At 40.7% G+C, this 26,029-nt stretch overlaps 4 protein-coding genes and 1 long non-coding RNA gene across 13 annotated transcripts in view; 3 read left to right on the top strand and 2 right to left on the bottom strand.

Moving 5' to 3' along the window:
* The first annotated feature begins 2,199 nt into the window (after window positions 1-2,199).
* LOC115755832 (nudix hydrolase 3) overlaps window positions 2,200-26,029 on the top strand; it is a 36,953-nt gene continuing 13,123 nt past the window's right edge. Inside the window, exons 1-8 of one of the 2 annotated variants that reach the window (XM_030695387.2) lie at window positions 2,200-2,220; window positions 5,132-5,143; window positions 21,867-21,981; window positions 22,580-22,759; window positions 23,946-24,023; window positions 24,795-24,891; window positions 25,526-25,659; window positions 25,882-25,963. In XM_030695387.2, the coding sequence (XP_030551247.1) occupies window positions 21,896-21,981; window positions 22,580-22,759; window positions 23,946-24,023; window positions 24,795-24,891; window positions 25,526-25,659; window positions 25,882-25,963 (657 nt within the window). In that variant the 5' untranslated portion in view covers window positions 2,200-2,220; window positions 5,132-5,143; window positions 21,867-21,895. Of the gene's footprint in view, window positions 2,221-5,131; window positions 5,144-21,866; window positions 21,982-22,579; window positions 22,760-22,787; window positions 23,909-23,940; window positions 24,024-24,794; window positions 24,892-25,525; window positions 25,660-25,881; window positions 25,964-26,029 lie in introns of those variants that run through there. The other variant, XM_048283617.1, reaches the window with a different exon arrangement.
* LOC115755823 (fasciclin-like arabinogalactan protein 14) lies at window positions 4,747-6,202 on the bottom strand. The gene is made up of 2 exons (XM_048283621.1): window positions 5,285-6,202; window positions 4,747-5,152 (listed from the first exon to the last, which is right to left on the bottom strand). Exons 1-2 carry the CDS (start codon window positions 6,165-6,167, stop codon window positions 4,926-4,928), a joined length of 1,110 nt encoding a protein of 369 aa, XP_048139578.1. The 5' UTR covers window positions 6,168-6,202; the 3' UTR covers window positions 4,747-4,925.
* Window positions 8,513-13,306, top strand: LOC115755859 (ubiquitin receptor RAD23b-like). Of its 2 annotated transcripts, XM_030695429.2 has the most exons (13): window positions 8,513-8,738; window positions 9,104-9,265; window positions 10,147-10,182; window positions 10,273-10,285; window positions 10,319-10,406; window positions 10,482-10,523; window positions 11,174-11,351; window positions 11,427-11,561; window positions 11,642-11,707; window positions 12,051-12,098; window positions 12,212-12,321; window positions 12,706-12,784; window positions 12,869-13,306. In XM_030695429.2, exons 1-13 carry the CDS (start codon window positions 8,673-8,675, stop codon window positions 12,983-12,985), a joined length of 1,140 nt encoding a protein of 379 aa, XP_030551289.1. In that variant the 5' UTR covers window positions 8,513-8,672; the 3' UTR covers window positions 12,986-13,306. The 2 variants fall into 2 exon arrangements, with proteins under 2 accessions (XP_030551289.1, XP_030551288.1); XM_030695428.2 differs by having other exon boundaries at window positions 10,273-10,406.
* Window positions 15,607-17,661, bottom strand: LOC115755871. 4 transcript variants are annotated; one of them, XR_007199473.1, is made up of 4 exons: window positions 17,528-17,661; window positions 16,855-17,060; window positions 15,891-16,539; window positions 15,607-15,742 (listed from the first exon to the last, which is right to left on the bottom strand). It is a non-coding gene; the product is annotated as an uncharacterized LOC115755871 (long non-coding RNA). The 4 variants fall into 4 exon arrangements; XR_004017160.2 differs by lacking the exon at window positions 15,607-15,742 and having other exon boundaries at window positions 15,859-16,539; XR_007199474.1 differs by lacking the exon at window positions 15,607-15,742 and having other exon boundaries at window positions 15,859-16,539; window positions 17,532-17,652.
* On the top strand, window positions 17,636-20,688 carry LOC115755866 (trimethylguanosine synthase-like). 4 transcript variants are annotated; one of them, XM_030695440.2, is made up of 7 exons: window positions 17,636-17,768; window positions 17,799-18,001; window positions 18,369-18,615; window positions 18,921-19,056; window positions 19,586-19,677; window positions 20,166-20,289; window positions 20,370-20,688. In XM_030695440.2, the coding sequence occupies exons 2-7, from the start codon at window positions 17,815-17,817 to the stop codon at window positions 20,445-20,447; spliced, it is 864 nt and encodes a 287-aa protein (XP_030551300.1). In that variant the 5' UTR covers window positions 17,636-17,768; window positions 17,799-17,814; the 3' UTR covers window positions 20,448-20,688. The 4 variants fall into 4 exon arrangements, with proteins under 4 accessions (XP_030551300.1, XP_048139580.1, XP_030551299.1 ...); XM_030695439.2 differs by having other exon boundaries at window positions 17,641-17,770; window positions 17,804-18,001; XM_048283623.1 differs by lacking the exons at window positions 19,586-19,677; window positions 20,166-20,289 and adding an exon at window positions 19,480-19,553 and having other exon boundaries at window positions 17,639-17,770; window positions 17,804-18,001; window positions 20,357-20,688.

A 26,029-nucleotide genomic window follows, 5' to 3' on the forward strand; every position in this document is an offset into this window, starting at 1 on the left:
ATTAAAGGATCGATAAGGTGCTTGTTAAAGTTAGACGGAAGATTCCAGTTGACAAAAAAAGAGGGGGTGCTTGCGAGAATTTGATTCCAGTAACTGAGGCCGTCGGATTTGGGATGGTGGGGCATGGATTATTGATATTGTTGTGTTCTGACCTCTAAATCAAGTGACTGGTAAAAAATGGCATATCTTCTTAACGCACCTCTAATATCCACTGGTCTTTACTTTGTGGTAGGTGTAAATTGCTTTCTATTATTCTTAGTGGTCATCCAACCTTTAAGGCTATTTTAAACTTCCCAATTGCGGTTGTTGGGGAGGGAGAGAGAGAGAGAGAGAGAGAGAGAGAGATGGATAGGAGGAGGATGTTCCATCTGAACTGAAATCCACAAATCTCTTGTCTTCTATCTCAATCTCAAGCAGCAGTTATATGCCGAAACTAGAATCCACCTTTGCCAATTCCTAAAAAAATATCAGACGGCTGGATGATGTAATGGAAATTCTTGTATGTTCTTCAGGAATATTCGGACATAAGTTTCTTTTACTTTGAATTTATTATCAGGGCAGACGTGAGACTCGGATTATGCTGATCAAAGACATGACCCAAACTGACACTTGCATTCGGATAAAAAAAAATTTGCACATGGAATGTGATGATTATGCCGTTGTATAGAGGCACGAAGGTTTGAAAAGTTGATTAAGCCCCCACCAACCCACCACCACCAATAACCTATCTTCCCCTCCTTGTGAAGCTCTTCTGCCTTTTGTTCCCAAGTGACGCCACTTCACATTCCACCATTTTGTCCCTTTTCTGTTTTGAATAACTTGAAACCACGCACCTTACGGTCCACATTGTGTCATCTAATTCAGTGCCCTGATGTTTAATCACTCAACCGCCCACCATTTCATGTGCACCGAGCTTCTAAATCCCTATCGAAGTCGGCCGGCTCTTCAAACTTGTAATCAAGCAAAAAGATCAATAAAAGGAAAAGGGCATGGCTCTATCGCTGTAGTTCTTACTAGCTTGCCAACCCCCCCAATGTCAAGAAACTTGTACATTCCTCGGAGAACAAGCATCTTCTACTCATTCCAAGTTTGATTCAGTGGGATTTTAACTTTCAAGATCTCTCCTCTATCGACTCTTTTTTTTTTTTTTTAACACTAGATGCTTCTTCATCTTGTAACTTTAATTTCAGATGTATTCTGTCCCAAGGATCATAGACACCGGTTACAAAGGCAGGATACCAAAGCAGAAAGAATAAAAGATGGGGTAAGGTCAACACTCAAAAGGAGTGTCTAGGCGTGCTAGATGACTGCATCATGTCGCCATGTAATTGGTTAACGCGAGTTCAATTTTTCCTCACAAAAGAAAGAAAAAAATCTCTGTTTATTCAACTGATCTTCTTCTTCTTCTTCTTCTTTTGTATTTTTTCCAAACCATTCCTAGGACCCCGGCTGTTGCCGACACTTTGTATTACACCTTATGTATAAACTAATAATGAGAAAACTTGACTATTTTGTCGTCCGAATTTTAAAACAAGGAGCCAAACCGTCCTTTGCTGAGCATCTAGATGAACTTTCCCTAGAATACAAAGACATGCTTTGAGCTCTCATCAATAATTTTAACTTTAATTAACCCTTAAGACATTAAAAAGGAAAAAGGAAGTCCAAAGGAGGAGGTTGTCCACTTAAATTGTTCCACGTGTGGCTTGTCAGTATGAAAATATTCCGGAGGAAGCTGCATCAACAAGGCAAGTTGCGATGGACTTGATTTGATTAAGTTTGGAATTGCTTGACTTGTTTTGATTATCACAAAAGCAGCTAACTTGTATTTTTAGTACAGAGTTTTGAACTTTGACGAGAGGGCTCGATCAGTCCATCACAAGTAGAATATGCATCCGATATCGTCCTTTGATTCGTAGCGAAACAAGTTGTCAGCTCTCACTTATTTCTCGATCATCGTCAAATAATTCTTGAAGTTGCGAACATTTCGGCTTGAAATGAAGCGATTTAATTTCATCGAGACAGACGCCTAGGATTAGCAGAGGACCGGATGGTGCTTGTTGAGAGAATTGAAGAAGTAGGGGCTCAAATGAGATTGAGCGAAAAGTCCGAGGGCCAGATTGGAAAATAGATGACATGTCCCTGTTGAGGGAAATTCGGTTATAACAGGAGGGCAAGGTTAGCTCCTTAGAAAGTGAGAGGCAACTCTCTCTCTCTCTCTCTCTCTCTCTCTCTCTCTCTCTCTAGATGCCAACTTCTTTTTCAGCTCATTGGCTAGCTATCTTGGGGTTGGAGTTATATATATTCAGAGGGTGATGGGGTCTCCCCAGGTTTTGATTTAGCTGAGAGAGAGAGAGAGCATGGCTTTGGGAAGGATGAAGAAAACAGTTGGTGGTAGTTGATGAACTGAAGTTGTGGGGTCGATGGTGTTGTGGTGGAGATCAACATAAGAGGAGAAGGAGACCAGAAAGGTGGATGGAGTGGTGGAACAAGCTCCTCTCCCCTGTCCGAAGGGCTTGGCTCGCTCTTTCCGCTCGTCTCAAGCCTCGCCATCACCGTGAGTCCTCGCTCTCTCTCTCTCTCTCTCTCTCTCTCCGCCGCTGTTTTTCTGTGTGGTGATATGATCACAGACAAGTTCAAATCCATGCTTCAGTTCCGATCTTCTTGTTCTTAACTTCATCTGCTGCCAAGTCTTTTGAACTCTGTAAAATTTGAAAGAACGCTTCTTTTTTCAATCATTTTACTCCTCAGAAAGTAAAGATTTCATTTTCTGTTTCTGGAAAAAAAATGTTGAAGATCTAAAAAGACCTTCAGGTTGACTTAACATGAGTAGCGTAGGGTGAGCAACTCCTGTTTATCTCCAAACTCGACGTTGCAGAAAAAGGACCTATTGCGTTGAAATGCCACTAAGCTGAACTCAAAGTGTCTTCCATTGAATTAGACTTACAAAATTGGTTATTTCTATCAAGCTTCGTGTCGTGTCGCTGAAACTCTTGTGATGACCATTTACATCAACTATATATATCTGTGCCCCTGTGGTATTGACTAAATCCCCGGAAATTACTAGTAATCCGTGAGCGGAAGTCACCAATATCTTTATGCTTCACTGATATTCTTTGTTAGGTTACAGTAGTTCCATGTTAGTAGCTTCCATTATTTTGGACTTGTTAGCATATTGTGGGTTTGTAGAATCTATCCTAAATCCTTCGAACACATGCCGCTTTAACAAAAAGAAGAAGATGAAGGAACTCAGCTTGATTGCACCGAAAGTGATGATTCTGAGACGAGCATCGGCATAATTCCTAGACCTGCTGCTATTCCCACATTTTTCCTTGTTCACTTTCCCTAAGAATTTATATTGTGCATCAGGACCAATCTTTTGTTAAGATCAATTAACAACGCACTGAATAAATGCGGACAAAAGTTGTTTGTCAACCACAAGGACGAGTTCTACTCGTTTTTCTTGGTTACTCAAAAAGTTTTGCTCTTTCTGACTTCAAGTTCAAGCACATAAGGAAACTTTCTTCTTTTGGTTCAAATCAGGTGATGGACTTTTGAAGCTTCACCATGACATTCAAACATGCGAGTACGAGGACGTGCAAGTCATGTGGGAAATGCTACAAAGATCAGAGCTGGAGCAGATTGCAGATAATTCCAAAGGCAAGCAGCGCCCTTTCTGGAGAGTCTTCGTATGGTCTAGCCACAGCTCATCGGTAACATTACCTGCAGATCACGCCTAACAGGCATGAAACTTCAGCTATGACAAATACAAAAACGAGTTTCGGCATGGCGACATCACCATTTGACAGAGGAGAGAGAATTGAGACATGTGTACACTGTTTCCAGGATCAAGTTTTGTAAATATATATGAAGTGGTCTGTTATATACTTAACCCTTTTAGCGCCATATACTAAAAAACACAGAATAGAAGCACCAGCAAGTACGTACAGACAACCAGCTTACCATCACCGGCTCTGCTTCAACTTAACTTAAATGTTTCAATTTTTTTTGCAACAATCAGCGTTAGCACTCATGCTCAGCAATCCGTTATGAACCAAAAGAGCAGACAAGATACAATATGCAACCAAGGCAGGCTTGCTTGTGGGAAGTTTTCATTAGAAGTTTTGAAGCCGATACTTTCGTCGGAAGTTGTATATCTTCTTAAGTCTAATGCACCGTAGCCTGCAGCATGTCCTATTGAGTTCTTAATACTGGTACAGGAGCACTTCCAATCTGCAGGCTGAGAGCACAGAGCCACAAATGGGCCAAAGGTTCCGCAGAGAACAGGGACTCGACCAAGCTGCATACATAGATATATGTCGACAAGCACGCCTAAAAGCATGACCATTGCTGCTGCACGTTAGTGTTCAATCCGCACGTCCGCTTGTTACCGAACTTTTAGTTTGATTGCAATAATTGGTGATCATTAAGATCCGTGTTAAAAGTTGGGTTCGAATAGTTTACGGCATTCATTTTCTAGCCCGAGTCTTTTGGACCTTAGTTTCTGCACAATTATCAATTGTAGCCTTAAACAATTAGGAAGCATTCCATACTATGCTTAGATACTCATTCGGGTGTTTGTAAAAGTAGATAAGCAATTGCAATTGGTGCTAGCAGTCACTCTAAGTTTGACATGGATTTTCACATTCCCCGCGAAGTATAAGAGACGCCATTAGGCAATAGAATAAACACATGGCGAGGACCAAAAAGACGTCGACTTAGCGGTAGCAGTTTTTGCAGGAACTAGTACTACTAAGATGAAGAATCATTAGGAAAAGCAAGTAATTCTGTAAGATTTAATAACGGTATCTGTAACAGCTGACCAGTTCTTCTACATCACTTTGAAATGTAAAAAAAGGCAAGCAACTAAGCTCCATATCTACTACGGGAGACAACAGTGATATTCTAATGTATCTTCCTTACATGTTCTACCACATTGTCAAAGTCAGATACCAAGTCATTGTGGCCAACAGTCCTACACCTCCTGCAAGGTCAACACCATAACCTCTAGGGGCGCCAGATTTATGTCCTCCCGGTGCATCAGCGACCGGATCATCCGCCGCAGGCCCATTGGCACCCGCAGGCCCATTGGCACCCGAACCGCCCGGAGCATCTGCTGCTTGAGCCGCAGGCCTATTGGCTCCCGCAGGCCCATTTGCATCCGCAGGCATGGGAGGTGAACCGGCACCCGCAGGCACGGGAGGTGAACTGGCCGGAGCATCTGCTGCTGGAGCCGCAGGCCCCTTGGCACCAGCATTGGCTCCCGCAGGCCCATTGGCACCAGCATTGGCTCCCGAAGGCCCATTGGCACCTGCAGGTCCATTGGCACCCGCAGGCACGGGAGGCGAACCGCCTGGAGCATCTGCTGCCGGAGCATTACCACTTGTTGGTGAACCACCAGCCGCACCCGGTGGTGAGGTAGCGGGTGAGGCAGCGGCTGGTGGGGTTGCTACACTTCCGTTAGATGGGGGTGTCGCTGCCGCAGCCGGAGTTGGTGCCTTTCCAGACTTTGGTGGTCCAGTACCAGGAGACATTGTTGGGGTCGAAGGCATAGGCATCACTGGGGACTTACCTGGGCTAGGACTTGCAGGCGATGGGGATGGCGGTGAGTGAGTTGAGTTTGAGCCGGAACTAGAATTAGTCCCCCCTAAATTGGGAGGCACTATTGCACTGCTTATTTGCAAGACAGATATGTTGTATGGTTCAGATGTGACAGATTTCACTAAGGTAGCACCAGGGCTCGATCCTGGCACGGCCGAGCCAAATGCAATCCCACCGCTGCTCGAGACGGTCACATTGAGAAAGCCCTGTAAGCCGACAGCTCGTCCAGTTGTCTGTAAAAGCGTGGTGAGAACTGCCGATTTATCCGGTAATTGTTTGAGTTTTTGTGGATCAAAATAGTCGAGCACCACATGGAGACTCAAGATGTCCTTGACGGCTTCCGCCGGCTGCCCCGACAATCCCGACATGGCGCCGTTGTCCACCACCAGGACGGTAATGGTCTGCCGTGCGTTGATCGCAGCGGCGACCTGAGATTGAGTGAGGTCATTGTTGAAGGTGCTGAAATCAGGGTAGTTGCTTAGGATGTTGGTGATGTTAAAGGCAGTTGTAGAAGATGAGAGGAGAAGGGAGAACAGGAAGAGCAGAGGACACAAGGAGTTGAGAGACATGTTTAGACGTTGCGGTAAAGGGTAGGAGATAGAGCATGGGAGAAGTCTAGGCAAGCTTTATACCGGAACCGGTGGATTCTAAGACGAGCTCCTTAGTCCTATGGTGCCGAATACGGAGGAAGTTTGTCCGGATTAAAATGAGCAGATGTGGAGATTATTTAGGCAGTTAAGACAGGTGGCCATTCAACAATTGCATTTGCAACTACCGCCTAAAATTAGGCCATCTTGACCTTGGACACTCGTTTCACCTTCTAGTTTTAGCACCATGTGCAGGATGGTTTTGGACCGTATCTCTTCCGGACAATGTCACACCAGACGATGCAAAACTAAGATAACCAAACCAATGTAATGTGACGTGCAGCTTTTGGCAAGTGGATGCAAGCTATGATCCGGGGGGAAAAGAAATCATCTGGCGATTGGAAGCTAGACATCGAGTAAGTGACTTGACGAGGATAACTAAGCTAGCACACCGGAGTTGGCCGTTGGCACGGCAAGGTGGTGCCTTACCGCACCGCAGTAAAAGACGGTTCTTTAGTCCGTTCGATACTTAATTTTTTGAAAAGACAAGAAGAGCTTTATTTCCTTAATTGTAAGGAGTAAGTCGAAAGGGCATTTCCTAGGGTTAAATAATTTTTTTCTTCCAAAACTATCGTTGCTAATTTGTTAGTTTTTCGATTTTTCCCCGCTAAAAACTTTTCATCTTCTCAGATCAGGCAGCGGCCAGCCTTGACCTGAGGCCGCTTGAACTCAAGCGGTCGTCGGTTGGGGTCACAAGACCCCAAGCGACGGCTGTCGACACCAAATCTGACTCCCCGATCGCTAAGCCTTTCGCTGATTTTGAGATATTTTCTATCAAAAAAAAATTAAGAAGGCTTTGCAAAATTTGATTTTTTTCAAATACTATTTCTTGTTGATTACGGTATTTATTGATTTTAGGAAGTCACTCAAATCTGCATGCAAACATTTTAGGAAGAGGATGATGATTTGTATGGTGAAATGTTTGTTAACTAATTGGTCAAAGTAATAGAACGAGTAACTGGCCTAAAAAGAAGATAAAAAGAAGTGTGAATTTTAAGCCTACTCTTTCTAGAGATGAATAAAAAATTATGGCTAAAGAACACTAGAAGTGCTAAAACTTATGTACGACGCTCACTTTAGTACCAAAACTTTCAAAACGATCATTTAAGTGCCAACTTTTAAAAAAAACGATCACTTAAGTGCCAACTTCTTTTCAAAACGATCATTTCGGTGCCAACTCCAATTTGAGCTGACGTGGCTTGCCGGAAATTCGACACGTGCTATTTTTTATTAATATTTGAGTTGACGTGGCTCGGTAGAGTTGACACTAAAGTGATCGTTTTTAAAAAAAAATTGGCACTTAAATGATCGTTTTTAAAAGAAGTTGGCACTTCAATGATCGTTTTGAAAGTTTTGGCACTGAAGTGATCGTTTTTCAAAAAAATTGGCATTTAAGTGATCGTTTTAAAAGTTTTGACACTAAAGTGAGCGTCATACACAAATTTTGGCATTTGTAGTGTATTTAAGCCCAAAAATTATTATCGTTTTAGGTTCAGGATTGAGAATGCAATGAGAAATTCCCTTTTATTTTGCTGAAAAGAATGCAATTTTCAAGAGATCATCTCGATTTAAAAAATTGGAATCTTTCCATTCAAACCGAATCGTATCATATATATTATATATATTTTAAAAGGTTAATATCGCAAAAAATTATACACCTGTGGCAAATTTACCCAATACTAAGTTTTTTAACACAAAAAATCCCAAATCGACGCACCTAAACCAATTTACCCATTGTAAGTTTCCATTAAATTTTATTGTCAAATTACCGAGTTAGATGACACGTGGTAGTTAACCGGTTTGAGTTTTCACACTCCATTTGTCACAAGTGTATTAACGAAGAGTAAATTTGTCACATGTGTCATAGTTTGAGGTTTCTTATAGTAAAAGTTAGATTAATGTACCAGTTTGAGGTTTTTTATGGTCAAAAAAATAAATTTGAGGTAAATTTATCAAATGTGTATTAGTTTGTTATTTTTTGTGATATTAATCGTAATAATATAAGTTAGTTGATCGATTTCATTACATGTGTATGCTGCTATTTTTGGTCATTAACTATAATTATGTTTAATTATTTGATCTTTGATAATTTTATTTTTATAAGTGTCACAAATAAGTAGTTTTAGGCACTAGACGGAAAAACAGAAAGGCAGAACACGAAAATACATCCGAACGTACGGTGATGTGCACGTGCACGACACGTGCAGAGCCTTCTCTGCTTCTTTCTCACAGGCAAGTCACGCATGACAATGACATACATTCATACATATATACAAACGCATACGCGCTCCCTCTCTCTCTTTCTCTCTCTCTCTCTCTGGGACGACTGAGAGTTCCTAGGGTTCTCTACTTACTTCAATAGCAAGCCAAACTGAAACCGGAATTGCGGTCATTTTGGTCGGATCCCTCTCCAGCTAATTCGCCGCAATGAAGCTCACCGTGAAGACACTCAAAGGCACTAACTTTGAAATTAAAGTGCAGCCCACCGACACCGTGAGTTTCCTTCTCCCCCACACATTTGTTCGCAGGATTTTCCATTCCTGCTGCCGGAACGTGGGGTCTTTTTAGTTCCGGTGTTTTCTACCGGAAAATGCGAGCTACAAGACGATTGAGGTTGTTCGTAATCTCGAATTCTCGGAAGTCCACGCGGATTATGAGTTTTTACTTAAAAGGATGCCAGAAAGATCGTTTTCCCCCCCCGAATCGGTACAATTGCTGGGTGGGGACGATGGCTAATTGATGTTTTTGCTAGTAATACATTGATGCACGTGGATTTGCCAGAAGGGTAGTTTGGCCTTGTGATTATTGTCGTTGGTGTTCTGATTGAGAGCCCTTTTTTTATCCCGCTGCTAATATAGATAATGGCTGTCAAGAAGAACATTGAAGATATACAGGGAAAGGATAATTACCCGTGTGGGCAGCAGTTACTGATTCACAATGGTAAGGTATTGAAGGACGAGACCTCATTGGCTGACAACAAGGTCTCTGAAGATGGCTTTCTCGTTGTCATGCTCAGCAAGGTAATTCATACCTGCCTTAAGTTTAAGTACATGGAGCAATTTGTATTTTTTTTTATGTTTCATGCGTGTCGCATAGTATTCAATTACGTTACGTTTGGTGTGGTTGCGACTATAATCTGGCCAATTTTCTTGGTTTGCTTCCTTTTCCTTTTGTTTGAACGGAAGTTCAATTACTGTTTTACCTGAGGATGACACTGGGTAATTGTAGTCCATCAAACATGGTTTTAGTGAAGTCCAAGATAATGGCTCCATTTAAGTTATCGGGAGATGATAGAATTGGCTGAATTTTCTTTTTGTTTTATTGAGTGAGGTCTGCCCGATTCGGGTATCTGATGTTCACATCACATGCATTGAGGAAGATTTCCATGGATCGATTTCCTGGAGGGTAGTTAGCGTGTTTATATCATGATTTCCGGCTCCGAACTTATATCAGCTGAGCTTGATTTCTAAACTTTGAATGAGATAATGACCAATTTCTTTTGGGTGGGGTAGTCATTTCTGCTGCAAATTTGCACCATAAGCTTCCTCTGTTGGGATACGACTTCGATAATGATCTTGGTTCTTTTATGTAGGAAGCTGCCAGCCATAGCTACGTTGGCTCATACTTGTTGCTGCAGCATAATTTGTGCTATACGTTAAATCTTGATTTCTTTTCTTTCCCCTGACTTGAAATGAATTAAATATCTATAGATATATTTGCATGTTGTCTTATGTGCTCTTTGCTTTCATTATTCTTAATCAGAACATTATATTACTTTTTTGACTGATCTGACTTGTTATGTCAATGAGCAATATTGGCACTAGTTTTGTCATTTCCTAGCTCCAGCTTGAAGCTAACCTATGACATCCTTCTTTCTTTTTTTCACCATTTTGTTTAACAGAGCAAGATTTCAGGCTCTGGCACTTCGTCCACACAGGTATACTCTTGACTGTCTTCCTTTTCTTCAGATAGTGTTGTGATTCAGGTCTTGGTATATAAAAGATTTTATTTTGTTTGGTCAAAACAGCCTGCTTCTACCACTGCAGCAACCTCTGCAGTGGTTGCTGCAACCTCTGCACCAACCTCTGCACCAACCACTGCACCGACCATTGCACCAACTTCTAACCCTTCTCCAGCATCTGAAGCCCCTGTGCAAGCACCGTAAGATAACATTTGCTCTACAGTAATGTTTTGTTAAGCTTTCGAAGCAGTCTCATACCCTCTTTGTGTTTACAGTCCTTCAAAGAGCACATCCACTTCAGAAGGGTCAACAGCTAAGTATGGGAGATCTCTCTCTATTTTAAACTCTGATTCCTTTAATATTGCAAACTCATATACATTGTGGTTGGTGACATGCAAAATTAAATATACTTGTGAATGAGCTGCTTTCATGGTATTGGTGGCGATACCAGCTGGTATTCTGGCATTATCAAGGACTTCCCGAGATTAATTCCTGTGAAGCTAGTTAATGTTGGTACAAGCGTTAAAATGAGTTAATATCCAGATTGTTGAAGATTATTGTAAGACAACATGGCTTTGCGTTTTATGCTACTTTGGTTCAGTCATAGCTCGTTGCTTGTCTTGCTCATAGCATGCTGAGAGACTGCTAGATAGTTTAAAGTGGTTTCATGTTAAAATTCAATAGAAAAGAAGCTGAATTTGAATGATTTAGCATCTCCTTGAAATACAACATAGGTAGTTTGAGGATCAGTTCTGAAAGTTGAGGAGCAAATGTGGAATAAATAATCAAGTTTGCTGTCCGTTTTGGCCAAGCAGAATAAGTTATAATAGGTGGAATGATAATGGGGAAGGCAATAGGGTGGTAAATTCATACTGGTGAGAGAATATGCGGAGGTAGTGATCGGTGACATAGTTGACTTACGATTGCCTTATCAGAGGATTACCTGATTACTTGTAATTTGTTGCAGTGTCCCTGCTGACGCCTACAGTCAAGCTGCTTCCCATTTAGTTGCTGGCAATAATCTGGAGGAAAGCATCCAGCAAATAATGGACATGGGTGGTGGGACCTGGGACAGAGATACGGTTGTACGTGCTCTCCGAGCTGCATACAATAATCCAGAGCGAGCAGTGGATTATCTATATTCCGTATGTCAATCAGGCCGATGATGGTTTTGCTCTATATTTATTCTTCAATCGTTTCTAATGTCTTCCTATTTTCAGGGTATACCGGAATCAGCTGAAATCGCTGTACCTGGGGCTCATTATCCTGCTAGTCAGGCAAATGAAGCAGGTGCAGCACCGCCTGCACCTGCATCTGGTGCACCTAATACATCTCCTTTGAATTTGTTTCCCCAGGTAAATTTCATTTTCTTAGTGTGCCTGGATAATTTAGGGTTCGGAAGAACAATAGTTTCCCAAAGTAAATTGTTTTGCAGGAAGCACTCTCAAGTGCTGGTGGTGGTGGACTTGGGACGCTTGATTTTCTTCGAAACAATCAACAGGTATCGTTACTGTTGAGCATTGCTTAATGTATAAAAAGTACTTGTAGTTTTAGTTTTAAGAGCTGAAGCTTTAGGATTTTCTTTTTCACTTGTCTATATTTTGTCCAGTTGGGGGAGCCTAAGAAAAATAAAATTTAGGTTGACATCATGTGTAAGCTTTGTGCATTTATATACTGGATATCAAACACCGAACGTTGGTCATGTGGAGTTCGTCCTTTTCTTTTTAAAAAAAAAAGGTTTCTATAGGTACAAATATGTATTATACTTATGGGTAATTGTGGATTAGGTGTTAGGATCTTTGAAGTGGTCTGATATAATTCTTTCTTTTCCTTTTGCATTTTAGTTCCAAGCATTGCGTTCTATGGTGCAAGCAAATCCCCAGATTTTGCAGGTCTGAATTAGCTATTTTCTTGTTTGCTTTATCCTTATTGGACACGGCTCTAGTAAAGTAATTTTTGTAAGTTAATGACGCTGGATGCGATCTACTTTTGTGCTTGATAACAGCCCATGCTTCAGGAACTTGGAAAGCAAAACCCTCAGCTTTTACGATTGATACAAGAGCACCATGCAGAGTTTCTTCAGTTGATAAATGAACCACTTGATGGGTCCGAAGGGTAAGTTATAGATGTCCAAGTGACCGGGCTCGTGTAGGTCTTCTTTTGTGAGATTAGAATGCAACACCCAAATGCCGGGAGTCCAGATGATACCCTGATTTTTTTAGATTAGCCCACTCTCTCCTTGCTCACCTACAATTAAAAAGTGACTTTGCTTCTCAATCTTATGTTGTTTGGGAGCTGGGTCAATAAAATCTGCATGGAGTGGACTAATTTGTGTTTGGTCACTCTTAATTGCGAAGCATTGTGAAGCCTGTTTGATATCATTTGCTGACGGAGAATTCTATGGAGTGCCCTTTGGTTTCGAGAAAAGACTACCTATTTTTGAAGATATTTAATCGAGGGTCTCACTAGGAGAATTCTGATGGTTTGACTTCCCTGTAGGGATATATTTGATCAGCCTGAGCAAGATATGCCTCATGCTATAAATGTAACGCCAGCTGAGCAGGAGGCCATAGAGCGAGTATGCTCCCAATTTGGATTCGCTTGGTCAGTTTTGCTTAACGCACCTTTGTGGTAGCGTTGTACTAATTTTATTTGTTCACAGCTTGAAGCAATGGGATTTGACAGAGCCCTTGTCATTGAGGCATTTTTGGCTTGTGACCGGAATGAGGAATTGGCAGCGAACTATCTATTGGAGCATGCTGGAGATTTTGAGGATTGAGCAGCGACTGTTTTCCTTCAGGCTCATAGTTTTTTCTTAGAGTAAATTATATCTTTCGAATTTTTTTATCTTTTTGTGTCTGACATGTGGACCGCTTGGCATTTCATTGGTAGTCTGAATGGTCTTCCTTCTTCCTCTTCTTCTTCTTCTTCTTCTTCGGTTTTTGGGGAGGGCAAAGGCAATTTGAATTTCTTTTTTGGCTCTCAAATTGTTCTTGGCATTGGAAGATTTAGTTGGGTATGTATGGAATGATTCTATGGAGTTCTTTTGATGAAGGAAACATGGAAGAGGCCACATGAGGCTCAGTATTCTTGTCCTTAATTTCATTCTGAATGACAACATAAAGGATGGAGGACTCCCTGTTAAGGGGTGAACAAATGTTGTCAACTTGACCTTGTTGGGTTGGACTAGTTTGTGTCAGCATGAATGCTAAATTTGAGAATTCTGTAGGTTACATTGAATCAATGAATTCTGTTTTTTTATCTGGATAAGAAGTTGCCTTGTTCCTGAATCATAATGCCCCTGCCTGATCTGAGTTTTCTCCTGCTGAATAAGCCCTGGATGTTAATGGGCACTGTTCGGCCTACTAGGTGTGTTATATGATTAACTTCCTCAATGTCAAAATCCACAGTAGCATCGAGACAGTTATTGGGCACTTATTTTTGGCGTCGCTCGTTAGTCTTTGAGGGTAATTTTTCTCGCCCGCCCTCTTTCACTTATGTTACAAGGAAGTATGTCAGTGAAGTTGAAGCTAGAGAAGGAGCTTCTCAAATGAATTTAAAATGCACAGGGGCAGGCACTTTTTTGCTTTCAGCTCAAGTAGTATGTGTTAAAATCAACAGCAACGGGGCAAATTAAGGGCTGTATCGATGCCTATAGAGAAAGCAACTGCTGTGTCGATCAGTTGGCAAATTGTTGTTATGAAAACTGATGGTTATGAATGCTGATGGGGACATTAGTTTGGGGACAGAACGCCCAATGGACTGGTTCCTTTCTTGTTAGGCAATCGGAGAGGAGTTAATTTACCCTCTAGAGTTACCATGTAATTAAGTGCTCTAGCACTCTTTTGTTACAAGACAAAAAGTTCCATTTCTTCATAAGCATGAGATGCATTAAGCAAAGTCAGAAACATAGTGAGACCTGGGTTGAAAACAGCAGGAGAGTAAGTTTAACTTGTTTGTTGCGGTCGTGCAGATCGAAAGACTCCAAACCAAAGCTAGTTATGACAAAACCACAAAAGTCTAATTGAGTAGTTCTTGCTACTACATAGTTGTATACCAATTCATTTTACCAAGCAGTAATAACATCGATGAAGCATGAAGGGCAGACTTTTGCTCCAAAATATAGGGAAAAATGACGAGCACTATGAAGACCGCATAGAGTCAACATGTTTGGACATAAATTGTGGTAAATCACGTCGCAATAACTATAAGGGAAACTCCGAGCAAGACTTGAAGTCATTGCTTACAAGTTTCATCAAGCTTTTTCTCAAGGTCGACGGGTTGGCTCAGAATACCCCTGTCTGGAAACAATATTGGAGCCACGAGAGACCGTATGTACAACCTGCGTTGGCCCAGCCAGTTAGAATCCGCACCCCCACAGAAGGCCAACCACCATCAACCGACTTCCCGCTCTCTCCAACTGACGTTGACCAACCAGTCAGAAGCATTGCGGTGTACCCGCTGGCAAGAGAGGAAACGAAGTGTAGGAAAGATTACGAGTACGTGACTGGCTTAGCCGCCATTTTTTCTCCATGTGATAAAGTTGTCTGATCCAATGGAGGTAGATGCTTCCCTGCACCATAAACATTGAAACAGTAATCTCAGATGGGCAATAGCTAATTAATTAGCTTGATACTGAGAGGTCTATATTTTTTATGCGTTGCATGTCCCCGAACTCAAAAGTTTCTTGAGAAAGGCCTAGTCATTGGCACATTAACGCAGCGACATACGCACGAATATGGACAAAAGTGATGGCTGCGGATGTGCCTCTACCCAAGAAGCGCAGCAAGGTCGAAATGGTGCATGTCAAAGAAGGCCACACTCGCACCAAAAATAAAAACAAAGTTAGTTAACTAAAAGAAAGAATTATCCAAACCATAAACATTCGTTTGCCTTTTCCGTCGGTCATCTTTCGTCCATCTATCTTCGTGATAAATTTTGATGATTTCTTGTTTCTTAGGTATATCAACAATGTCCATTTTGATACGCGAAAACTTAAGAATGTTTAAGGAAATTCATCTTCATCTCTTACCCCCCGAAATAAACCTGCCCAAGGAGAACTCGGTGGCGAGAGCAGAGTGGGGGAAGACCCTGCATGAACGGCCGAATAAACTACCGAAAAAGTAGTTGTATGCAGCCCAACAGTCACGGTGCCTGTGGAAACAGCTTTAGTGTGCCTTTGAAGACTGTTGTACCCGTATTCCCTTGGTTCACCGGCAGGCCCACTGTAGCATAGGTACATACAATGCAGAGAAGTAACTGAAGCCGGCAGAATGCTGTTTCCATTGAATCAAGTATGTGAACTTCTTTGGAAACAAGTATGATAACTTCTTGACCATGAGTTACAGACTCAGTTAGAGTGAATATTTTTGGTAAGCCGTGGCTACGGTCACTGGCTAAATTAAGGACTTACAACAATTGACAGGAAAATGTGGCTGAAAAAGACACAAGGGGCATAAACAGAGTATATCCATACCAAGCAGAGAATAGATTGGAAGGTTAACGGATAGCGAGGTTAATGGGAATACAAGTCACACTTCGAACCGGAAAATGAAAAAGAACCGTCTGCATTAGTTGAGAATCACTCTCGTCTACAAAGCCACCCAATTAGTGTAGGAGTGTCCACCTGGGCAAAAGAGGACAAGGAAACTAACTGTAGCAGGGACAGGACACAAGAAACTTACTGCAGGGCGCAACGCGAAAAAGGCAACACAGACACAAGAATCAAGGTCATGACAATGAAGAATGTGTTGACTCTGCAGTCTTGTCCGGGTGGTGTGAACCAATGAAAGAGAAGCCTGGAGAGTACAAAAATGGCCACGTAACAAACAACTGAAAATATGAACAAGGTGATATGCCTGTGCACAAAAATAAGATCTGGTTGACATAGAAAGCAAAACTTAAGAGTAGATATTAGATAATCAACGTAAATGCGATGGCAGTACCAACCAGAACTGCTCATCATATTCCACCCATTTTTCATTCCATCCATAAACGAAGTCATGCAAAAGAAAGACTTGAACAACAAGAAAGAATCCTGAGACCAAATTTTGATATGACGCTGTAACCAGTAAAAATAACAGGATAACTGTGATGGCCCTTCTGCTTGACCATCTGTTCATATCTTTCCTCATTTCTTTAAGTAAAACACTATAAGCAAAACATTTTCACAGGAAACATGATATCACAGTGATGAGATGGGGCTGACCATAAAAGCGGATGATCCCATTTGGAATGAAGAACATGAGAATCACCAAAATGCACAGCATGTGATATTCACCATCCATTTACCATGGTGCATACCGTCCTGGGAACCCCTCTGATTTTTCACGCCTGTCATCATGACTCGCAGGACAGCATCTGTTTCAAACCACTCTGTGTTTAGTGTCCGGTGGACACTATCTATCCCTGCACCACCATAGCAACAAAATGAATTAGCTCTGCAGAAGAATCAGGGGATCCGAAAAACCTCCTGTACTTCTTCAATCATTAGACACAATTAAAGATATATGCTGATGTCCCAAACATCAAGTAATAAATCCAAAAGAACAAGATTCCATCATTTATACCTTACTGCATTATCTGCTTCAACAAATTACATGAAAAGTGATGCACATGATAACACAGGAAGCAACCTCAAGGACTTACTAGGGAGCTTCTTCATTAGAGGGGCAGCGACCTCATGGAAAATCCATGACACCATCAGAGAAAGCCCAAAGAGGCCAGAATATGCAATCCAAGCCGACCTCCTTCTAATTCCTGAGACCACAGTTTGGTACACGTCGCATGCACACGCAGCACAGCAGGATACGATTAATGAAGCCGCCCTCATCCTCGCTCGCGAACAGTGCAATCTACACTTAGATAAGGGGAAAGCAAAACAAGGCACATTGTCAGGTGCAAAGCAAGTAGTACAATAGGTGATAACTGCTAAAAATGAATCCCAAAAACAAATAAAATAATGGTGTGAACTGTGAGGTCCACAGTGTAAGCACACTAGGAAAGACGATTGACCAAGCCTAAATGCAAAGAGCGAGATAAAATTAACCACATTCACGTGGAGAAGCAAATTTGGGGCAATCGAACTATCATCCTTTCCACCGAAATTATAAGCTACGATCGGGCAAAGGTATCAAAGCTTGAGTTTTCCCTTGAGCCCATTACAAAAGTAGCAATTTTTTTTTTTTGGGAAACAAAACGACGGGACTGAGACAGAGGGAAATTATAGGAACAATTTGATTAAATTCAAACATTGGATTCTGAAAAAAACACGGAGAAGAAGAAAACGGATAGTAGAGAAAGCTAAGAAAGAAAATGGTACCTACGAGGCTGTAAGCAGGAAGGCAAACAGCAGAACGAGGGAATAATGGAAGGTAAGGCAAGATGATGATTTTGCTTTTCAGGGAAGTCTTTGGAGCTTTTGACAGGACACCCGCCTCACTTTACTCTGTGATCAGAGCGGTCGCTGATCCGGGTCACGACGGGTCTCATCTCAGACCGAAGTCAACCCGGCTATGTGATAGAACACAAAACCATCAAATGTATAAGCCGTAAAATACGAAAGGTATTCGACCCCAAAAAAAAAACAATACAAAAGGTGGATTCTCGATGAAAAATTACACATCGTTCTTGCGCAAACGAACGATACCAGGTCTCTCTCTCTCCCCACCCGACCCGGAAAGCCACCCTCCCCACTTAGCACGAACGAGCGAGAGCGGGAAGCCATCGATGACGGGGGACGAGAGAGTCGCCGTTCAAGCTTCTCATTCTCGTCGTTTCAAGAAACGCAAGCGAGGTACTTCTATTTTATTTTCCCCGCTTATAATTTCTGCTATTCTCCATTTCAGCTTTTCCAGGAGTGTTGTATTTTCAAGTACAGCTATTCCGTTCTCTCTCCCCCGCCCCTCCTTCTCTTCCGAGTTGGGTTACTCAGTTGATCGATCAGAAAATGTCGAAAATGCTCTCTTTCGTGGACACCCAAATGATTTGACGGACTCGGTTGCTAGTTGCTACAGGCTAAACCTCAAAGCAATGGCCTTTCTCTCTCAATGGTGACCCCAGGAAAAACAAATGTCTTCTTCTTGTTCTGTCGCTCTCGCTGTCCCGACTGTTGTTGATTTAATCAATCGGGGTTGACATCAATTCATTCCATGTTCTTTCAGTTAAGTTGAAGCGAAGTAGAGGAAAGCGTAGGGAACATGCCATTGTCAGTCCTCTAGTCAAGAAGTACTGGTTACAAAGATATCAACTGTTCTCTAAGTATGATGAAGGTGTCAAACTGGATGAGGAAGGGTGGTATTCTGTCACTCCTGAGGAGATTGCTATCAGCCATGCAGAGAGATGTCGCGGAAGAACCGTGATTGATTGCTTTGCTGGTGTTGGTGGCAATGCCATTCAGTTTGCTATACTGTAAGTCCTACTTTCACTGCTTCGCTACACATTCTATCTATTGCTTCTGGAATGCGATTGTGCAAAATGTTTTGGTGGAAAAGTTGAGAGAACTGCACCTGCCTTTGTTAAAAGCTTAGGAATCCTCAATGGGAGTTTCAGTAATCTCGATAATGGTTACATGCTTGAGATACATATATAACAGCCCTTTCTCGAATGTCTGTTGAGAAAGTTTCTGGTATTTTGACTTTTAAGCTGAATTAGTTTATATCATTAGCGGGAGTTTTCTTAGATTTATGACTTGAGATTGCCTTTACTTGCTGTAGATGTCACCATGTTGTTGCAATTGATATTGATCCACAAAAAATTGCACTGGCTTTTCATAATGCCAAAGTCTATGGGGTAGCAGATCGAATTGATTTCGTTGTTGGGGACTTCTTCCAACTCGCTCCATCACTGAAGGTAATGATATAATATGACAAGAGATGCTACTTCATTCTAATCAGGATCGATTTTCATGTGTTTATTCATGTTGCGAAGGTAGGTGAAGGAAGTCTGGTTTTATTGTGCTGCTTAGGTGCCATTTATAGTTAGAATAAGCTGTTACAGTTCAATTGTTACATTTGGTTGAGTTGGCAACATTTATGCATTTTTTTTTTTTGGGTCGAATGAGACACTTATATGTTATTAATAATGGTTATGCAATATAAGATGAATAGAGCAAGTAATGCCAACCATTTGGCAGGTGGCTTCTGGTAATGATTTGACGCTTCAGATTGAGCCTTGCTTTTGTTTTATGAATGCATCATATAATGCTTGGTAGGTGCCTTTGATGCTTGTCCTCCAATATCGCTTTGCAATCACTTGTTTTGCGTAATTATTCAGTTGACAAGGTACCCGTGTGTTGCTTGGTTTCTTATCATTCAGGGCCAACACTTAATGCTGCATTCTGCCCAACTGTAAGTAATGCCCTTTGATTTGGTTTTGTCAGGGTGATATTGCTTACCTTTCACCTCCATGGGGTGGCCCATCATACAAAATGATTCAGCAATTTAATCTTGATCTGCTCAAGCCAAAAGATGGGTATGCAGAATTTCTTCATGCACATTCTTGTTCAATTCTAAGTGAAAGACCTTTTCACATGACGATAAAGTTACTGGGCTAACTTATTATACTAGAGGAGTAAAATTACCTAAATCAATTTTTTTTTATAATAATATGAACATTAATTCAAATGTCTCTTTCTTTATCTAAACAAAGAGGAGTTATATCCTTTGTAGTAGTGTCATAGGTCAATGGTATGAATATCCTAAAGGAGAAAGGAGGTCAAACAATATTTCCTCTGAACTAACTTTTACAGATGCATTCTTTGCATATCAATAGTTCTCTCATGTGTGCATGGCCTGAGTGTTACCGCAGAACTCAATCAAGATGAATATGGTCTGTAGGCTGTACGATTCTGCAGCTCTGTTGTCTCCTAGTTCTGAGACTTCGATTGTTGTGGCTAGGCAAAAAATTATAACCCTTATTTCCAGAAATAAAAAATGTATCTAATATCCATCTAATGACAGCTATTCAGTTTTTCAAGCTGCTCAGAGGATAACACCAAACATCATCATGTTTCTTCCGCGCAACATGGACTTAAACCAAGTGGAAGAGCTCTCTTGGCTTTCTTCTCCTCCTTTACATGTTGAGGTACTGCCTTGTTAGATTATCACCCTTTTCGATGAACTTGATTTGTCTTCCCTGCATAGCATGATAGGAAAGATCCGCAGATTGAAGAAAATTACGTGGATGGCAATTTCAAGGGCATAACTGCATACTTCAGTGATGTTGCATCGAGGCAGGCCTGACCGTCATGCTCTCCCAGGCCGTTGCCATGGCTAACTCGCTAAATTGGTTCGACTAGTCAATTTTTTTTTTACCCTGAGCATAGTATTTCGGTGCCATGAGGCTGATGCTTGGAGAATTTTGTCAGCAGTTCATGACCAAGTAGAATTTGACACGCCTGGCCGGGGATAGATTTTTCCTGGATGTTCATTCTTGTAGGGATTGCTTCGAGGGTATTGACATTTGAAAGCTTTTCTCTCGTCAGAAAACTCTCCTCAAGTGGCATTGTCAAAAGGGTTTGACATTGGACAAGGTGGTGTGAATGAGAAATTGCTGAATCGTGACCGGTGGTAAAAACGGTTGACTGTCTGTGATCCACAAGACTATTTCAAAATGATAAATCAATTATTTCGCTAGTATGTAATCGAGAAATAAACGTTGGTACCCGCTCGTAAGAACTAAACATTGTTACTAATATAGTAAAAATTCATAACGGTAAACTAGTTATTTTGTTCGTAAGTTACAATCATTAACCAACATTACTAGTCGGTTATCTACTAACTAACAGGGGGATTGCTCGTCAAATTCAAAATAATCGGTATTCTATAGTCGGGTTTGAAGATGGAAAAAATTATTATTTTATTAATAATTGACCATATAAGCAAGTTATCGATTAATTTGTACGTACCAACAATATTTTAGATTCAAATTTACGCAAATGGAATTTTAGTAATCTGCGGAACTGTAGTACGAGGCGTGAAAAACGTGCACGATGATTATTCAGGACACAGAGGCAGATTTTCACCTACTTACGAACATTTTTACGTGCCAAGTGAAAAAACCAACTTGAAAACATGAAGTCAATGTTTGCACCCAGACACCTTTTTTCTCCGAGAAAAACATTCTCGGCCGAGATTCCACGCCGAGATCAATAGGTGCTGCATGATAACACTTCTCTGTTCCAGAAGTCATTCTGGCAAGAAGTGAATTTTTCAGCTTTCGCTTTTTAGCAAAAGTAGTTTTTTCTATTTCTACTTCATAAGTTGATTTCTGATAGAGAAATGTGTTTGATAACTGAAACAAATTTTTACTTCTGACCGGCGGCGGCGGCGGCGGCGACCGGCGGCGACCTGCGGCGGCGACCGGCGGTGGTCGGCGTGATCAAAGAAGTAATTCTAAGGTGGAGAAGTAAAAAAAAATTGCTTCTCAAAATTGGCCAAAAATCTTGCCCGAAGTCAATTTTTTTATCAAACGGATTTCTACTTCGGCAAAGTTTTTACCAAACGGATTTCCCTGCCAGATTGACTTCTGGCAGAGAAATCCAAAAAAATAAGTGTTATCATGCAGCACCGTATATTTGAGTGTGAACCTGAGATTTCACGCCAGGCCATTCTATTCCTCTCTCTCTCTCTCTCTCTCTCTCTCCTCCCTCCTTGCTGTCGATTTGAGTGTGAACCTGAGATACTGAAATATGGCGGAAGCTTCAGCTCACTCTGAAATTGAGTACCTTGACGTCCTCACCAGGACCGGTGAGAAAACCGGCATTTGCAAACCCAGGCACGCACCTCTCTCTCCGCATCCACCCTTTCTTTAGTTCTTTGTTTGCTGCCGTGAAAATTAATTGAAAAAAGAGGAACTTGATGAGGAAACACGGTTGTGATTCTTCCGTTCAATCATGGGTTCTTGATGATGCAATTCTTATGAATGTTAATGGGCTCGCTTCTTTGTTTGGCTGGAAAACGGGAGCAATATAAAAAGTACTCAGTTTTGAGTGTATCGCGAGTCCTGACTAAGCGAAGTTTCTCTCTAGTCATAATATCATAGATGGTGAAACTATGCTATCTTTCTTTGTTATTCCTCATCATGGCACTGATTTATGTTGGGCGATCAAGCGGGTAGTTGAACTGCTAGAATAGGTTCGTTCTATGCTCGTCTCTACCATCTTTACATATTCAATCATTGTACTAGTTTATCTGTCTGGTACCGTTCTTTTCACTGGGAGCAACATCTTCCATCTTAATTAGCATTGTATGCTCATAAACATCAAGACATCTATTGAAGAACTCTTTTTTAGCTTCAAACATATTCATTGACTGGTTTTTTTAACCCTTTTCCCTTCCCCTTATTTGCTTAATATTGCTGTTATCGTGTGCAGGGGTGATGTTCATCGTGATGGGGACTACCATCGAGCAGTTCATGTGTGGATATTTTCAGAGAGTACACAGGAACTCCTCCTCCAGAAGCGCGCCGACTGCAAGGACTCATGGCCAGGTCAATGGGATGTTTCGAGTGCTGGCCATATATCTGCTGGCGATTCATCGCTTGTGTCAGCCCAGTTAGCATACTCAATCCTTAAAATATGCTTCATTCTCTGCTTCTAGGTTCAGAACAATTCTTTGCTCTGAAGGAACTCCTATCAGGATTTTTCATCTCTGTGGCATCTACACTAAGATTTGGGCCTTACATTTTGTTGTCATTCAGGTTTTATCAATGACTTCTGGTAAGTCATTTTTTGTTGTTACCTGAGTGACTGGGTCGTTTCTTAACGGCAATGCTTCCCACAGTACTGTTACCTAGAAAGAAGTAAGGCTGTAGCTTGCTATCTAGCAATTACAGGCTACTTTGAGAGAAAGTTAATTAGCCTTAAAACCACCAGCTTGACCCATACTTTACGAAGTTCTTGTAATCATGTTTTTCTAATGGCGACGATTCCGATAGAGCTGCTTTTGATGTAGATGACCACCATTGGAATTTTTTACCTCACTTTTCGTACATATTTGTAATTTTCATTCAGTAGCTTTTTTCTTGAGACTGTTTGCAGTTGCTGTTCATCTTGCGGTGCCCATGATAACATCTGTAAGTTGTAATATCTGACTAAAGTACTCCTGCCACTCTAGAAACTAATTTGGCTGTTAGCTAGTTGCAATTTAAAACATATGCATGATTTCTCTTGTTATCTTGATGCCCAAGCAAAATGATCTGTCTTCGAGTCTCAAAGTGCATTTGTAAACCCACTGACCTCATAATTCTGACTTTGCCCGGTGGGAAAGGAAAGAATAAGAGGATGCACTTGTCCAAGGCCTTTATGACCATGAATGCTTTATTTATGTATAAGACCGTGTCTTAGAAATCTAATGAGAATTCAGGAGGTAGAGTACTTTCTTCCTTCAATAAAGCAGTAATGTCCATCATGGAAAGAAGATGCTTCATATATAACTGTAGAAACTGATTTTGGAGAGCTGGCTTATAATTGTTTATAAAGGCTCCTGTGAGTTGCAGACCTGTTTGTGAAGAAACTTTTTACAATTCTATCAGTCCTGAATCTATTTAATATTTATATCTAGAACAGAAATTAAATACACAGAGAAATTCATTTCATTTCCTGTACATTTACTGAATTTATTTGTTCCTGGCTTCATGTTTTATGGTCTTTAAATTACATGCTTGCACTGGCCACCCAAAGAAAGAATTACCTGCTTGCTCAATCATGCTTATTTTGAGATAAACTTTGTATACATCAGGAGGGAACTTGAGGAGGAGCTAGGGATAGTCCTTCCGAAAGACACATTTGAGTTATTATTTATTTTTCTTCAAGAGTGGTTAGTGACCCTTACCTTCATTTCTGCAACTGTTTCCTTTCCCTCCGAAGATGCATCAACCAGGCTAGTCAATTTCAAAATTCTGTATTTGTTCCTATTCATGTCAGTGGATTGAAGCATTCTCTCATGTTTCAAGTTATAAACTTTAGCGTACCCTCGGAACATTGTGCATAAAATAGGGGTTACTTGGTTTTGACTAGTGCATGTGTAATGGAAGTTCCAAGATAGGATATCATGTTGTTTTAAATTCTAGACTTTTTTGACCACTTTTTTTGAAAATGACACAATTCGTACTTCCACAACCTTTCTTAAGTGCTTTTGGCTGTTGAGCTCTGGCTGTCTTCCTCCATTGTACTTGTACAAGGTCTTGCTTCTGGAATTTGGTCAATTGAAATTGAATAGGCTTATGTGAAGATTTCAAAGAACCAATTTTGAACTAGATATTAGTGAAATTTTAGTTTTCATTACCTAGAGTGAAGAAATCTGGTTACATAGTATGAGAAGCATGGGATCCAGAAGCTGCATCGTCAATAACTGAATAAGTAGAAGGCATCGTTTCGGCTTAGTGAGCACTGTGCACCTATATGATATCTTCATGAAGTTTTAATAAGATAAAGTGTGAAAAGTCAATTTTCTGCAGATCTTCATTAACAAATGATTTTTAAAGTTTCGGCCAACTTTAATAATTTTTTTATGTTATCTTTTTGTTTACTCATCAGAAGTTCAGGGTATTCTCAATTCATTGACTTCTTACAGTTCTTTCCAATGCAGTGTTATAAATGATGGTAATTTCATCAATAATGAATTTAATGATGTCTATCTGGTGACCACTCTTGATCCAATTCCATTGGAGGCCTTTACGCTGCAGGTAACTTGCTCTTGCATGAAGTGAGGTTTGTTCTTGCCCACTTAGAAGATGGTCTTCCTTATAGTGGTGTTTATGTATAAATTGGGGATCATTAAGATAAAACTACGTATGAACAGTAATCAATAAGTATCTAGGCAGGTATGTGCATGAACATTCTCATGGAAACATACAAATATAGATGGGACCATATTCTTTGTCAATTTCTCATTTGTTCGAATGTTAAGTTGTTCAGGGTCATTCAGTTTCATGGAGAACTTAATGGAGAACTGAGAATTTGTTTATCCCCAAACCAGAGCTTCATATTAAATGATCACTGGCATCTCCAGGATTTTGCTCTTTCGTATTAATTGCTTCTTTTATTCGAGTACTTGTTTACTGTAATTTCACGACATATATCGTATTGGGGTCTTGTAAACAAGTGCCCCTGGGACACTTTTTAGCCATGCTTGATAAGGAAATATTTTCATTTCCAATGCATTGCTTACCCATAACACGACAATTAAAAGACATTGGAATGACATTTTTTTTTTCTTATTTGAGATGTTTGACAAGCGTCCTTAATAAAATCCTTCTTATTATCTACTATAGAAGAGGTTTCAAACAATATTCCATCTGAGAACTTTTTGTTGTATAGGAAAGTGAAGTATCTGCTGTTAAATACTTATCTTATGATGAGTATAGAAGTTTCCTTGCTAAAGAAGATCCCGAATACGTCCCTTATGATGTAAATGGACAATACGGGCAACTATTTGACATAGTTGCACAAAGGTAAGCTTTGGAATAGATGCTTGCTATGAGATAGCCTAAAGAACATTTGTTATTTCATTTGGAGAAGTTCTAATTTTGGCTAGATATCCTAGCATTTAGTTTATTAACTCCAATTATTAATTTGAGAAGTAATTGAAAGAATATTGGGTAATCTCTTCCTTATGGTCATTTGCAATGTTTTTTTACTGCTTACATAGTCTATTTTATCTAAATCTGTTAAAGGTACAACCAGAAGACCATGGACCGCAGCTTGGCTCTACAAAAGAAAATCCGTCGCTATGCTTCTGTTCCGCTCAATGCAGAGGTTGTAATCCTTTTGGTGGAATCCACGTAGATCTCTTTTTTCATATCTGTCAAATTTGTGGCATTT

This window comes from Rhodamnia argentea, chromosome 8 (assembly GCF_020921035.1).
Source record: "Rhodamnia argentea isolate NSW1041297 chromosome 8, ASM2092103v1, whole genome shotgun sequence".
NCBI classification, from domain to species: Eukaryota; Viridiplantae; Streptophyta; class Magnoliopsida; order Myrtales; family Myrtaceae; genus Rhodamnia; species Rhodamnia argentea.